Source organism: Lottia gigantea (genome assembly GCF_000327385.1).
Source record: "Lottia gigantea unplaced genomic scaffold LOTGIsca_98, whole genome shotgun sequence".
NCBI classification, from domain to species: Eukaryota; Metazoa; Mollusca; class Gastropoda; family Lottiidae; genus Lottia; species Lottia gigantea.
The window spans coordinates 125,492-140,823 of record NW_008711162.1 but is presented as its reverse complement, the minus strand read 5'-3'; the positions used below and the strand labels follow the sequence as shown (position 1 = coordinate 140,823).

General features: G+C 32.3%; 1 protein-coding gene across 1 annotated transcript; it reads right to left on the bottom strand.

Moving 5' to 3' along the window:
• Window positions 1-8,188: 8,188 nt before the first annotated feature.
• LOTGIDRAFT_135549 (hypothetical protein) lies at window positions 8,189-14,854 on the bottom strand (the record flags this gene model as incomplete). Its single annotated transcript, XM_009069037.1, has 2 exons — window positions 8,189-8,390; window positions 14,688-14,854. Coding segments are annotated over 2 exons (369 nt in total), but the record flags the coding sequence as incomplete, so codon positions are not given.
• Window positions 14,855-15,332: the final 478 nt, after the last annotated feature.

The following is a 15,332-nucleotide window of genomic DNA, read 5'->3' as shown; positions in this document are numbered from 1 at the left end:
GTCACAACACAGACGAAACACCAATTAAAGCAATTCAGAGAAAATTGAGAACACGCATTATTCAAATCCACGTTAATGTGACAAAAGTTACAACTTGGCACGAAAATGTTTCACACATGTTCTGACCATAGATATTTATGCAAAAACACGTCTAATTTCCACAACATGATAATGATCGGATGTTGTTAGTCGCAAAGGTAATTTCACCTATCGTTTATTGCGCTTTGAAGTAGTATGACCTTTACACCATTAAAGAACCATTTAAGGCGAGAAGCAAACATGATATTGTTTGGAGACGCAAGCTGGGAATGAACGCTGGTGATCTAGTTCTCAAGAATACGCGTTCTTCTAAGCTATTTGCGTTAAATTTGGAATCGTGAACGGTAAAAACTTTGTCAAATCAAAATAGTAATGGGTGTAGCATGATCTTGCATCACGAACGAAGTCAACGATTTTCTAGAAAAAAATGGAAGATATAATTATGCCATACACTAGAAAATTATGATGTTTTTCGTATATAGCATGATCGTGCATCAAGAACGCAGTCAACGACTCTCTAGTAAAAAAGAAAGATATATTCCGTTTTTTTATAATTGATTAATTATTCATTACTTCTAATAGATCTGTCGAGAGTCATTTTGCTGATTAAATGCTTGAAAGACTCGGGTTAATATTTAAGACTAAAATGTCATTACAAAGAAGGAGACATTTAAGATTGGCGTGATGACCTTTACAAACCGAGAAAAAATATGAAAAAATTCCGGAATATATTCTTGTAATTTCAGGAATAAAACAATAGGTTCTTCAAACTTAGTATTTCATTTTCTAATTATTCTGGTATCATATCTGGTATTATTAGTCAATAAGACATGAAAGTGCATCTCTGCAAAATTGTTTCTAAGATAAATTAATTAAAAGGGTGTTTTTAATCAATTGCAAATTACTCTGGATTTTATGTGTAAAGAGCGACAAATGATCTACTTCAAATATCTGTCTAGTGTTATTTTTGCTTAACTTTTAAAATCAGGATCTCTATGGTTTTCTTAGATTTCACTTAAGATAAGACTGGTCAAAAGAAAAAACTTCAAGCATCCGATAACAATTTTCAGATCAGGTTCAGTTAGATATTCGGACTCTGTGTACAGGGTTAGTCTGGGAAAAGTACCATTTTCCGTTCTTCCAAAACTAAATGAGTTTTCGTCTCAAAATACGCCTTTAAGCATATATTGATTGAAAGATTCCCGAAAAGACTACAACCAAAAGACTCTAGCATGTCCACTTTTGTCAATATTTTAGATTTTCTGCCCAATTATCCAGAGAAACGATAATATTAGCCAATACATCAAGAGAAAATAAAAAGTAATGATTTTCTCATTATAACTCCCGATATTGTATGGAATGAAAATGTAGCTTTAAATATGACAAATTCGATTTTTATTTTTCTCTTAGACGGCAGCTTTATTTGTAATATTCGTTAGCAATAAATATTCTATAACCTTCTTCCACAGAAAAAAGAAACTAAGAAGGAAATGTGGCGACTGGCTTCAAATCACATTAGCACAAATTGAATTTATCATATACATCGCTGCAAGTCTACGAATTTCGAAGAGCTTACAAGTGACACAAACATATCGAATTTTATCCTCATTATAACAAAACAATAAAATCATAGCACTGTCTAATGTCATTCTACATTTAAGTGTGAAAAGACATTTCAGAGGAAAAAACTCGCCGGAACCGCACTCTTGCAAACAATGCTTACAATGAAAAAAATAAAATAAAATTCCCATAAAAAAGCGAATCGATGATATTATCAAACAAAACTAAAAACATTATGAAAAGGGCTGGAAAGAATTTCCCATTTTCATTCCTGATGTGAAAACGATGTTTTCGTGTGAAAAACTCTGTTTGTTTTCCTAATCGAACATGCTTTTGGTGGGTTGTTTAAATTCTGTCTTGTTAAACGAGAACAGAAGAGTTTTAATTATGATATTGATAACGTTTACCAGGCACAAATCGATCAGGCAGTTCAGATTTATTAGCAGTACTTAAAGACAAATAAAAGGCGAGATATTTATCTAGCATTTACAGGTGTTTCGAAAATAGAACTAGTCATTCAGAGTCGCTTAAGATTGTCGAAGATAATTGTTGCGTCATAAAGGAATCAATTACTGCACAAAGTTGATGGTCCTAATTTTAATGGTTATTTTTGGAAAGCTTTATCAGGGCCAATGCATAGAAGGTTATTCCAGTATATTCCAACACTTGGTTTGGAATCGAACGGTATTCAAATCTATATTTGTAAATTGACTTCATTGATTGAAGGCATTCCTGAATATGTTTCAAAGAACAGTGTTGTACTTGTAAGGTGTTTGTGTAAGCACCACTTACCTGGTTCGTTTTCGCCTTTCCTTTTTGCTGTGGTAGGTGTGTTTAGAATACCACTAATTGTGTAGCCACCGCTTGGTCGTTGTGTTCCGTCACCATTAGGGGAAGAGGAGTTGTGTGTAAGATGGTCGCCTGACATCGATGTGGGGCTCTGTTGATGATGCTCATTCTCATTTGGTTCCAATTTGGCTCTATCTGATGCCTGATTCCTGACAATTCTGGAATGAAATACAATGAAAAAATAAATAAGATTTCACTGATGTGATGGTCATTTAGGATGAAATGAAGCAAAGAGTCTCTTTGAACGCTCTTTGGGATAACATCGTTTATTTCGAGAATTCTGAAACGATGGGCAATGTACGGTTGTTTTGAAATTAAAGGCATCTACAGTAGTCGAGTTCAAACGAAATCTGTTTTTTCTGTGACTATTTTTTCTATAAATAATCAGAAATTAATCTTTATGGCCCATTTCATAATTTCCGATAAAAAGCAGTTCATATGGTGTATAGGTTACGAAAAAGTCTGTTGTTTCGCTCATGAGGATTCGTTAGCCAAAAGAAGTTCATCAAATTTAGCTTAATGATGCATCCGACAGATCAAAATATCTTTTGATAATTTTTAAGTCGAAGTGTAAACACCGAGGATGTACGCAATCGACCTCTGAAAATTTTTAAAATTTGATAATGCGAAGGTAATAAATCTTTCAGTTTGTGTAAAAAGACGTGTTTGTTTTTCAAATAACTCTTTCGTCATCCAAAATACTAGAACATCATTAAGAAACGATTCCATATTCTATAACGATTTTGCAATCTGTATGCTTCTTTTATGAACCACGAACATATTTTGGGGTAGTTTCAGTACGTTTTATCGTTCTTAATTGAAAGGGTTTTTTATGATGATATATATGTCCAATTTCACAAATAATTAACTAGCACCTATCATAAATATGTAAAACATTTTGAAGAGTAGCGAGCAGATTTGATTCTCATTTCACGTCTGTTGTTTCAGGAAAGTGTTCAAAAGAGGCGGGCATGTCATCTAAATTTACCGCCCCATTTCTAACAGGTATTATGCTTGATCGCCAAGAACATATGTTGGGTAAGGAAAATGTGGCATTCACTAAGGTTGATTACTTTAGCCACTGTTTTTTAACCAACGTGTTATCGCTTATCAGACAAGAAATAACATCATCATATCTCATTTTTCATACTTTGATGAGCTTTTCAACACCCTCTTGTTAACGAAATGGACGATCCAGACCACAATTTAACCATTCAAGAATCTGGGAAATTGTAAATGTTGGTACACCTTTGATCTTGAGGCGGGAAAACAGGTGCATATCCGCCATTTTGGAATTCTTTACAATATGTTACCGTATGGAAATTTCATTTTCAGAAAATCTGTTACAAATTGAAGAACTTATTATAATACACTCTAGAAAGGTGGAAAGGGAAAGCTTTGTGTGTAGTCTAGATGAGCGAAATTGTTCAATAGAAAACACAATTTGAAAGAAATGGAAAGTTAATTCCTTCTGAAAGACATCTTCCATTAAGTTGAGTTTGATATAAATGAATTTTCCGACAGATTTGAATTAAATATGGTCAAAAGAAAGAATTAAAAGTTAAAAGTGATTCGTCACAGGCAAATGAAGTCGTATTTGTTTCGGGACGGGGAGTCAAACCCAAATTTAACCACAGGATCCAAATTGGCAATATGATAGGCCGCGCATGGATACGCACCGTCAATTTTGAACGGAGAACGCCATTTGAGATGTACGGATTACTTTTATTATAGTGAACCTAATCACTCGATTAGTCTTAATCCGCACCCCCTGTATTCCTCTCGAATGGACTAAAGACTTCATTGTTGAAATAGGCAAGAATAATGTGTACAGATCGACGTCGTAAAACTGCCTTTGATCGATCAAATATGCCGGCCATTGAAATATATACATTTAAAATTTTTACTCTTCAAATATAAAGAGCTACACTTTCTTTTAAAAGAGTTTAACTCTATACACCAATAAAGACACTCAATATAAAGAACGTAAAACTTTTTTTTTCAAAGGCTTTAAAGCTGTTATTTTTATGTTAAATGGGTGATTGTATGAGAGTCAATCAAACGAAGTCGTTCTCACACCAAACTCGAGAAAAACACTGGCGTTTTTCTTATTTCTGAGAAATTAATAATCATTTGTTTGCATGTCTTTTAATGCTGTGAATAAGATAAAAAGTGCAAATTAATTCATAGTGACAGCAAAGTGCATAAAGTCGTTTCATTTCTTAAGATGAAAATATGCGACATGTGGGCACAGACAGAACTTTGGCTACTTGAAATTCATTATCCTCTATTCTTAATAATATTGTATTTTTTATTAATTTCTTCCAAGCCCCGTCAACAAAAGCAAAATATGGAGAGGTTTTGTATAAGCTTAGAACAAGATCATCGACTCGCAAAATTCGATTTGGGTGAAGTTTGAATACATTGCAAGAATGTTTTTGAAGGCGCAATGGCCGTAAAGACTTTAAAGGGACAAGAGTAATGAAAAGGACCAGCTCTTTTCAATTCAGTCATTAAAATTAGGAGAAATAACGGTTTAGAATAGCCTTGTTTGTATTCATTATAGTTTTACAGTTCAATTCCTGATACAGAATTAGCTTCATTTAATTAACGATGTGTCCCTCCTTTTCTGTTAGTCGGCACGGAGACAATTCCATCCTAGTAGCTGAAGCAGAAGGGCTACCCCTATCTCCCATCTGGTGATAAGTTGTTGGTTCTACAGTTCTACACTCGAGCCCGTATCTACTAATTTTAATCCGAAAATTAATTTGAAATTCACATTTTACACTCCCTGACCCTCGCCAATTACGTACCTGCTTTTTCACTTAACGTATAAATTCATAATGTTATTAGGTATAAAGTTATAACAAGTTGAAATCTTGCGTTTCTTATTACGATACGAATTCATTTCGAATTATAGAAAAAAAACTTCTTGACAGCTGTAGTTAAATTCGGTAACATTTAAAGAGCATTAGATTGATTAAGCCCTTCCGCTTCACGGAATCTCGCTCTTGGGTGTAAATCTTGAAACATTTGTAGTGCAAGGCAATAAAAGGAGCTCATAGTCATCGAAATAATAGACCCAAACAGAACAAATCTGGCATGAAGTGTGGCGTAACTCTTTTGTAATAGAGGTGATTTCGACTCCTGTCCAATTGAGGAACTCTTTAATGTTAAAAGATAACAAACGGTCAGAACAATGGAGGATCATAACAGTACAGAATAGGAACAGCACTTGTCTCGTGTGGATTGCTATAATTCATTGTAATCGGCTGAGAAATGGTTAATATTAGCCTTCAAACATCGGTCATTTCATATCTCTTAGATTTAAAGGGAACATAAACTTGCTTAGAAATGTGGGAACCATAATTCGATACCTAAAAACGTCGCTTTTCTTTGAAGTGAACCGATTTCAAAGGAACTAAAAACAATAATTTCGATGCAAGGTTTATGATATTAAACTACTGCGAACATTTTATGAAAAGACCTGAATACTAAAAGAAAATCGTTGATCGCGATAAGAAAAATTGCATAAAAGGACCCAAGAGTTGAATAAAAACCTACTCCATCAGATGAAAAGCCCGAGGCAAAATTTATGAGAGGGATAATAGCCTTTTAATGCTACGTATGAAAAATGTATGTATGATATGTTTTGATAGGCTTTTGTGAGAGATAAGTTGTGGAGATGAGAAATTGTAGGTTTGAGACTTCTAGTTTGCTAGATTTTGACTTAAGATATAAGAAGATGTATTTTGTTGTAAATAATACCTATACTTCCCGTTCCTTTCATATATTTATATAGCAATGATAGGCATTTGTAAGCCATTGGATTATCACCGTTTACAATCACACACGAGTGAAAAGGCATTTAATGTGTTCTGCAAGGTGAAAGCTCTACTTTTCTATTCCCACAGTCTGGTAGATATAGTACAAATTTCAAACTTTCCTGTCAAAATCCCCCAAAACAACAAAATAATAGAAACTTTTTTAAACCTATACTACATGCCAGAAAAGCTTGGGAACTTTTGGATTTGGTCATGATAAATATACAACTACAGAATAGTCGCTTTTTCTCAAGTTTCTATAATTTTATATCTACACGAGTGAAAAACAAAAGACAATTCAAAATCAAAGTCAAGAAAGGTCGCTGTAGTTTTTGAACGACTATGAGAACTTGAGATTATTTTTGTCATATTCGTACTTAGTTGTTAAAGATTTAATTTTTATTGAACAAGAGGTATATGAATTGCCTCCCGTAGCGACTTTAATGATATTTCCCAACCCTAATTCAAAGGACACCAGCAAAGTCTGTAGAAAGACACGGCTTAAAATGTTCTCCTTAGGTTATGCCCTTAATAACGTACTTAATAAGAACCCATATGACACCGATAACAAGGGCACTTGTTCAATGGGTAAAATGAACAATCTAATTTTAACAGATGTTTTGAAGGGAAAAATAAAATAAAATAATGACATTAATCTCTTGTTTAAAACAAGTTATTTTTAAAATGTCAAAAGAATAAAATAAATCCTCAAATGGCTGGTATTATTGATGAATTTAGAAATTAAGTTAAAGGGCAAAATAACCCCTACCATTTTAATTAATTCTAAATTGTTTTTTTCTTCTCTCAATCTGGTGTGAGGATTTGTTATAAAAAAAAATTACTGAAGGAATAACTTGAGTTTATTATTCTGTTAAATATAATCTCTGTATTCGTACCCTCATTTGGATTAAAATTTAAAAAAAACCCGATGTACTTTAGGCGTTAATAAGTATAAATCAACCCTTTGATCATCATGCTAATACGACATTTATAGCAATATTTCGTTCAAGTATTAAGGTCTACATCTCGAAATGTTTTGATTAATGTTAAATTACCCAAGTATCGAAATACGGACATGGATTTTCAAGAAAAAAAGAAAAAAATCAAGATGGTTTGAGTGCAAGCAAATCTTTTAGGCGTATACGATAATGTTTATATGTATGATTGTTGTACATAATTATTTTAAACATAACCACATAAATAGTAAATATTCTAGAAAAAATTTGTCTTATTCATTCATAGCAATTGGAGAAAATAGTATTCTAAGTACATCCTAATTCACTGTCGCCAATTAAAAGAAATCTTTATATTGCCTACTTATTATCTTTATAATATATGAACGCGAACAACCCCCAAAACTGGCTGTCATTCACTTAACCATGCTGCGACTGTCAATGGCGTATTTTCGTTTTCAATGACTGAGTAATTATATAGTAACTTGTTGACAGCGTTAACCCTTCCAGATACACAAGAGATTCCGTCTCATTGACAGGTCGTCACAATTTTGACATACAGCACATCAATAGACATCAAATGAAGGTTAATTTGACTTATACGTTGAAATAAAATTATTCCATAGAACTTAATACGAAATTTAATGATACCTTCGTCCAATTGAATACTTTTCGCTTTTTATTTCCTTATTGTCATTTTTTACCTCCTTTTGTTAAGAGTATGGTACAGAAATTTAGGGTTGTGCGCTTTTGTTCATCTAATTATATCTCGCTGAATGATTTTAATGTTCTTTTTTTTGGCTAAAAATGAATTTTGGAAAATTATAATTTGATTATATATGTATTTTTTTTTTACATAATTTTTATATGTACATTATTGTAACTAATACGAAATTATGACGCAGTAAGCACTTGAAAAGCATGATTTGTTAAAAAAAAACCGAAATCTACGAAATAAAAAGCTTACCGATTTATTGAGCTCACACTAGGGACATTATCTTGGGTACACACATTTTCAGCTAATAATCTGTCCCGAATCTCCCAAGCAAACATTGTGGGATTGTCTATCTTATAGTGGGTGATTGCTTCTACGACTTTCGGTGTGGCGACTTTAGGTTTGGAACCACCGATTACCCCTGGTCTAATGGAACCGGTTTCATAATATCTGAAAATAAAAGATTTTTTTGTATTTAAAAGCTACAGTGAAAGTAAAGACTTAGTTGTATGTTTGGGTGGGTCGAGATATGTCCAATAAAAGAACTGGCCAAGGCCAAAGTTTATTCACTTTAAGTCAATGAGAACGGGTTAATTACAGTTTTGGAGGGTTAAACCTTCTTCATCATAATTATTATCAATCCATTGAATGCGTTAGAAAAAAGTCCTTGACTTTGACCATGATATAACCCAGTTGTAAACAAGCTTTAAAAAGCTGGACCAACAATATAAGCAAAACACCACTACCAAAAATACTCCTTCAAAGACCAATGTTTGTGAATTGCTAATCAAAGACCATGGAAATCAAAACATTCTTGTTTTGAACTTGGACCAAAGAAAATCATCGCATAACTTGAGAATGCTCAGTCTTCTAAAACTTCAGCGACAAAGTTCAGAAGAGATTGGTATCTTGAGATAAGTAGAAAGAAATCTACTAATGGAATATCTCTAGATAATTATCACTAGATCAAGGAAGACAATTGATTTATCTTATTAGCTTCATGAATATTCATGACCAGGTTTATTTTATTATCCATTTCCTTATTCCCCATCATGACTTTCTTTTAGTTAAGATGAGAAAGAAAAGTATTGGCCATAAAGTGAAAATTAAGTATAATCACTGCAAAGAATCAGAATCCTTATGCCATGCATGATGTGACAGTGTTTACATTCGTTTAGTGATTTTGCATGATAATTCTAGAAGAAAATGGATTCGATTTGCATATAGAAGGCAGGTTGTAACCGACATCGTAAGGTGATATCAGGAAACCTATTTTGACGACTGTTGACATATCAATGCATGTTTCTATATAACATAAAATTTCAATTATTATAACAAAATTTGTATTTAAATGACATTTTAAGGAAATTTCATCTAAAATTTGCGTTCCAGAAGCAAGACACTTCAATCTTACTGCAAAACATTAAATTCCGCCTGACCTTTCGTTTGATTTAATTGAATCAATATACAGCAAATAAATCTAGATAAACACACTGCCAAGTAAACAAGTTCTATTTATTGTGATTATCAATGAAAGATAATTGCATTTAGATCTACACTATACATATCATATTACTTTATTATATAGATTTGTGATAACGTTATTATATTATCTATTGTGATATAATAAATTGCCAATTGTGATATATTGATAACTTATTTCTGTTTATTATATGTTCTTGGTGTGACATTTTTTTTTCAATTTGTGATTTAATTATCGTGATAATATTTTGATCGTGACCATTTGGAGTTTTGATTTATAAAATCGACCCATGGTATGACATTTTCTCAAATTGCGATTTAATATAATAATCGTGAAAATTTTGTGATCAGTGAAATTTTGATTTTGATCACTTTTTAAAATAAAAATAATATTAAAGACTTTGGGTATAACATTGTTCAAATTGTGATGTAATAATTGTGATTAAATTGTGATCATTGGGATTTTATAAACTCGAGATTTATGATCTTGAATTGTGAATATCATATATAGTCCTCCGAAAGAACGACATTTTGTTACCAACTTCAGGTCAAACACAAATAAACAAAACAGCTTATAAAAAGCAATTTTAGAATTCTCTAAAACGCCTTAAAGGGGTCTTCATATCAATATATTATTTAAATACAATTTCATACTTGTAAAAAGCCCTTGAAGCACTTTTGATTCTTAAGCCACCAAAAAAGGACAGCTGTTTAGTCAGAGCTATATAATAATCATATTTAACTAAACGGCATGCTTTTAAGCCAAAGAAAAGACCAACAAAATGATAGAAAAGAAAACACCTCAAGGCCTTATTGGCACGTCTCGTCGTCAAACTAAAGAGTCCAACACTTCATTAGGCAAACTGGATCGATGTTTTTAGAAAGGGACGTTAAGTCTATCAAAAACCAGTCTTTAAAGAATAACCCCAAGCCGAAGTTCTCAATACTCGATTAACTATCTTTAGTTCAATATACAATACACTAGATGTCGCTCTACACTAACATGTTGCTCTTTTTCAAAAAAGATAATAAAAGCATCAGACTCGTCGTCTCTCGTATTTTCTCGAGTACAATAGATTTGATATAAAAAGGTGTCTGTATCTTTATTATTCGGGGATGTATTCCTACTTTCAACACAATGTAACGGTAAAAAATAATTTTCATCATCTAGGATAAGTCTATGTAAGAATAACGTATTTTTCTTATGAGTAATGCCTACTTAGAATTTAATTATCACGTATCAAATTCTTTGTTTATTTTTCAGCCTTGATCGAATATTCTACCGAAATTAAAAATATTTGACATAACCTTAGCATGACGAAAATAACAAGATTGCACCTTGAATTCGCTAAAATAAACCCTTCAATTGCTAATCTAAATGTTCAACGCCATGCAGTGAGCAATGAACGTTATATTGTCATGACACGAGCAATAACTCGTGAATTATTAAGACTGCTAACCAAAATTCAGATCTAACGTGAAATCGAACCTCCACTGATGACAGTGACATTAAATTTTATATCTCCTAGCTCTATTTATTTTGATGGTTCAATTCAACACATGTGACTCTATGCCATGGAGTACACTTTCACTTGATACGAACATAAAACTAGATTATATTCAGATTGAATTTTTCAAAGTAATAAAATGTTTAAAAACATTTGTTAGAATCAAGCCTGGAACTAAAACAGCATGGTCTTTTTATGGTGCATCTAACAATATACTTCATAATTCAGCCAGATTATGTTAATTTGGATCTATACACATGGAGCTGCAAGATTCATTTACATATTTTCAGCAGAATGTGAACATGTTGACGGATGCGTATGACAAGTACCGTGCTTGATGCAAGTTGCACTATAGATTGGTAGCACGTGTGTACAGTCTACAAGCAAAAATACTGACTGACTTTGTTTTCTGTTTTCATTTAAGGTCAGGTATATGAGATCGATAAATTTGTGAAAAGACTACAAGTGTTCATGAATAGGAAACATGTGTTTGCATTTTGATTCTATTAACTAGAATCGGTATAATTTTCAATGATCAAAACTAATCCTAATTTAAGGCGCAACCTGTCACTCGAGTCGTGCAAATTTTTAAGATTAAAGCCGAAACGAAACAATAGCAATTTCGTACAAAAGGTCGAATTTGGAGGAAACGGTCTGTGGAACGAAAATAAAAATTTCAATAGTAATTCTTGAATATATGATGAAGACTTCATTGAAGGTGCAAAATTATCATATTTTAAATTACAACAAATTTTTCATTCTGAACGGACGGCAGAAAATGTGGCGTGCAAAAATCGTTATGGAAATTGATTTTCCTTTTTCATAGATATTTAAGTTACAATATAAGTTCTTTGTATTTGTAGACAATAAAAAGTTCTATATGTATCTAATATATTTAATTGAATTCTTGAATTGTTTATATTCTTATTCTTTATTTTACTAATTAACTTCAGATAAAAATCAAGCAAAGATAATAATTAAATTATGAAGATAATTTGCTTCTGAGATCAATGCTTATATTACGATATATATATACCATGCAGGTACTCTACTATGGACTGTGAAAGAGTGTCAGTAGGTGTTTTAGAAGAGTAATTATGTCTACTTCCTAACAGACATCCGTCGCATTTTTCACATCTAGCACTTAAAATGCTGAAGAGTTAAAATGTGGCAAAGAATTCGAATTCTGGAAAAATGGCAATGGCTTATTGTAATTTCGCTCTGGCATAAAAACAATAATTTCAAAACAAAGGGAGACAATTTACTATTAAAATTAAAGTCAAAACTAATATCAATGGGAGTCCATATATAACGCTGTATGATATTTTCAATGCCATATAAAATTTCAATGTTATTTAAATGAGAGGCACTGAGGCAAAAGGGTTATTAATTTTCATAATGTAACATAATTACAAGGTAATAGACTGAAGACATGCTCAGTGTACTTGTTGACACTGCGATAGGTTTCGGCCTGGTGCTTAGCAATCGACCTTCTACCGTCTTGTAGTCCCTCTTCCACACCACTTCACATGGTCAATTATAAATACGATAATTTTCAACTTCAGATCCGCTTTATCCGATACTCTTATATTTTTCTTTCCACACAAACAAATCCATGTTTTGATGCGTATCACAATAATTAGACCTTTAAAATTGTTTTAATATATTAATATACACCTATAGTATTGAGAGGTCAAAAACAACTGCTTCCCTCTCGAGATATTTCAATTGTAAACAAATCTTCCTAAAGCCGAAACGTATCCTTTTGCTCAATTATGCTGTTACTAGTAACAGGTTACTATTTTCTTCAAGTTATTGCACTCTACAAATCTTGCTCAATTTCCAAACTTTTCTTCCAGAATTTCCAAAGCAGTAAGAGGTTACTGTTTGTCTCAAGCTTTTGCATACTAAAACATTTCTTAATTTGCAAGCTATTTTCCCCCATAATTTACAGAGCAGTTATTTTTGTCCAAGCTAATTTCCCATAAATAACACCATTGTTGCAAAGATATGAAATTTCAACATGCAAAGGCCTTTATATTAGTTTGAAGAATTCTTATTCATAAAAATCTCAATATTGACTATTAATGTCAAAGTTTTAAGAATTCTATGTAAATATGGATTGAAGGCAATAATTAGAAAATCGTGTTTCGATTGCGTGCTACTTTGTTCGCTACATGTTAATGTCTCAACAGTGAACGTAACACGAGCATGCTCCTTCCTTTTAAATAATCGCCGTAGGATTTTATCAATGTACATAGATCTAACCATAAATATTAGCGATGCCAAATTGGAACAAAAAACAGTACAATAGACTCGGCTATCAAACAACTTGAGAATTATTGTCTGACTGAGTTTTGTCACGCGAGTTGATTTATCTTTCACTTCTAACGTTTCTCATTCTATCATTTCCACTCAGAAATACGAGCCTCAAATCACCGAAATTTTAGCAAAATGATCCAAATTAAGGGATATCAGAGAAATTAAGATCTGTCATTTTTTTCTTCTGTTTTTAAGGTTATTTGGTTCATAAAAGATCTGCCTAAATCTATGAATGACAATTAGCTTACGAACTGACATAGAAGGGCTATGGATGAAAAATGTAAACAACCAGCTGAATTCATTTTCACTATACGAAATAAAAATATTTAAAGGAAGCTTTTCTTCTTAATGGACGATAATGAAGATCAATCAGTTTACAATGGAGAAAATTTTGGATAATGAGAGGATAATATTCAGCAAACAATATTTCAGCAACAGCAATCAAAATTTCGGACCAAAAAAATAAGAACCAATTTTAATTTTAATATTTTTCATTTTTTCCCTGTTTCCTTGACCAACAACACCTGGCAAATTGAAATTTGATGAAAAATAATAAAAAAATACTTTGTCGAAAATTTAATAATAGTATAACAAAGCTAAAATAAGGGAGTTTTATGACAATAATTGAAATCAGCACAAATCGTTATTATTAGAATGCCGAGCGCTCAACCCGCCTTTTATCAAGCTAGATGGCAAGTTTGATAATATTTTGTTGCCCGAAGCAATTTAGCAGAAAAAAATATGGACTCGGCAATCAAGTAAATTAAAGCCTTTCTATCACGACTGTTCAGTTTCAACACTGAATCGTTATAGGAAAACAATACATTGGCAATATGAAGAGTAAACAAGGTCTCATTATCAACTACCGGTCTGCCAAGTTAAAGACCATCTAGCAAATTGCTCTCGATCTGCTCATCAGTTGATAAAGATCAGACCAGCGTTAGACACCATCTTCTACTTAAAGTCTATTATCAGTATGTCCTAGATGAGACTTGAGTGCCTTCCAGAAATAATAGCCAAAATCATTGACCAACACTTAATAGTGAAATGAAAACAATGGTTACCAATGTAAACAAAGCAAAACTAAAGTGTAAACAAATGTATCACTTGAAACTTATCATAAGTTATGTTTCCTAGGTTTGTTGTCCGAAACATCATGATATGATGGTCAAACCTTGTGATACATGTTTCGGGTACAGATGTATCATCAGGTTAACAAGAACTCTGAGATATCCTTAAGAACCTTATTTTTAATTAACAAATCTGACTCCGATAACTTGAACACTAGCATCACTGTAAATTCAGCTACATTTATTTATGATAACAGGGTCTTGTAAACGTTGATCATATTTTCAGGAATCCGCCATTTTTATTTTTGGGTACTCTTTCTGATTGATAGTCATGGCAGAATGAAAAATAAATTTGGACAACTTACCTTCCTAATATCTTGCTAACACAGCCATGTGAAACTCGGAGTTGTCTTGAAATATCACATGGTCGAACACCTTGGTGTGCTAAATCTACTATTCTGTTTCTTACTACTTCCGGTAGGGGTCTGCCATTGACAAAGACGCCTCCTAACTGGTTCACACCCCCATGACCTGTAAGTAAAAAATTATCAACAATTTAGTTTAATGTTAACCTATGAGAAAAGATTCCAAAATTATCCACGTATAATGATGGGTCGTCATAAAAAATTCAACTGTAAAAAATTCAAAATGATTTAAGCATTAAAATCATATTCAGATATTTTTTTGGGGGTATACCATTTTTTTTATTCTCCGTCCAAGGATGACCTAAAATCCCGATTCGATGTCTGCCTTTTACATGATACGAATTGTTTTTTCATACCACTAGGCAGTATTTCACATATTTTTTTCTTGTCACAGTGAAAGATTTCAGCATTTTTTTAAAAATATAATTCCACGCAATATTTAAACATTTGTATATTATAATTTTTAAGATGCGTAATTTTATACATATATTCAATTTTAATTGATATTATCTTTACGTACAACTTGATAACCGAATACAAAACATATATTATACCATTTTAATTGGCTGAATACGTGTATAATCA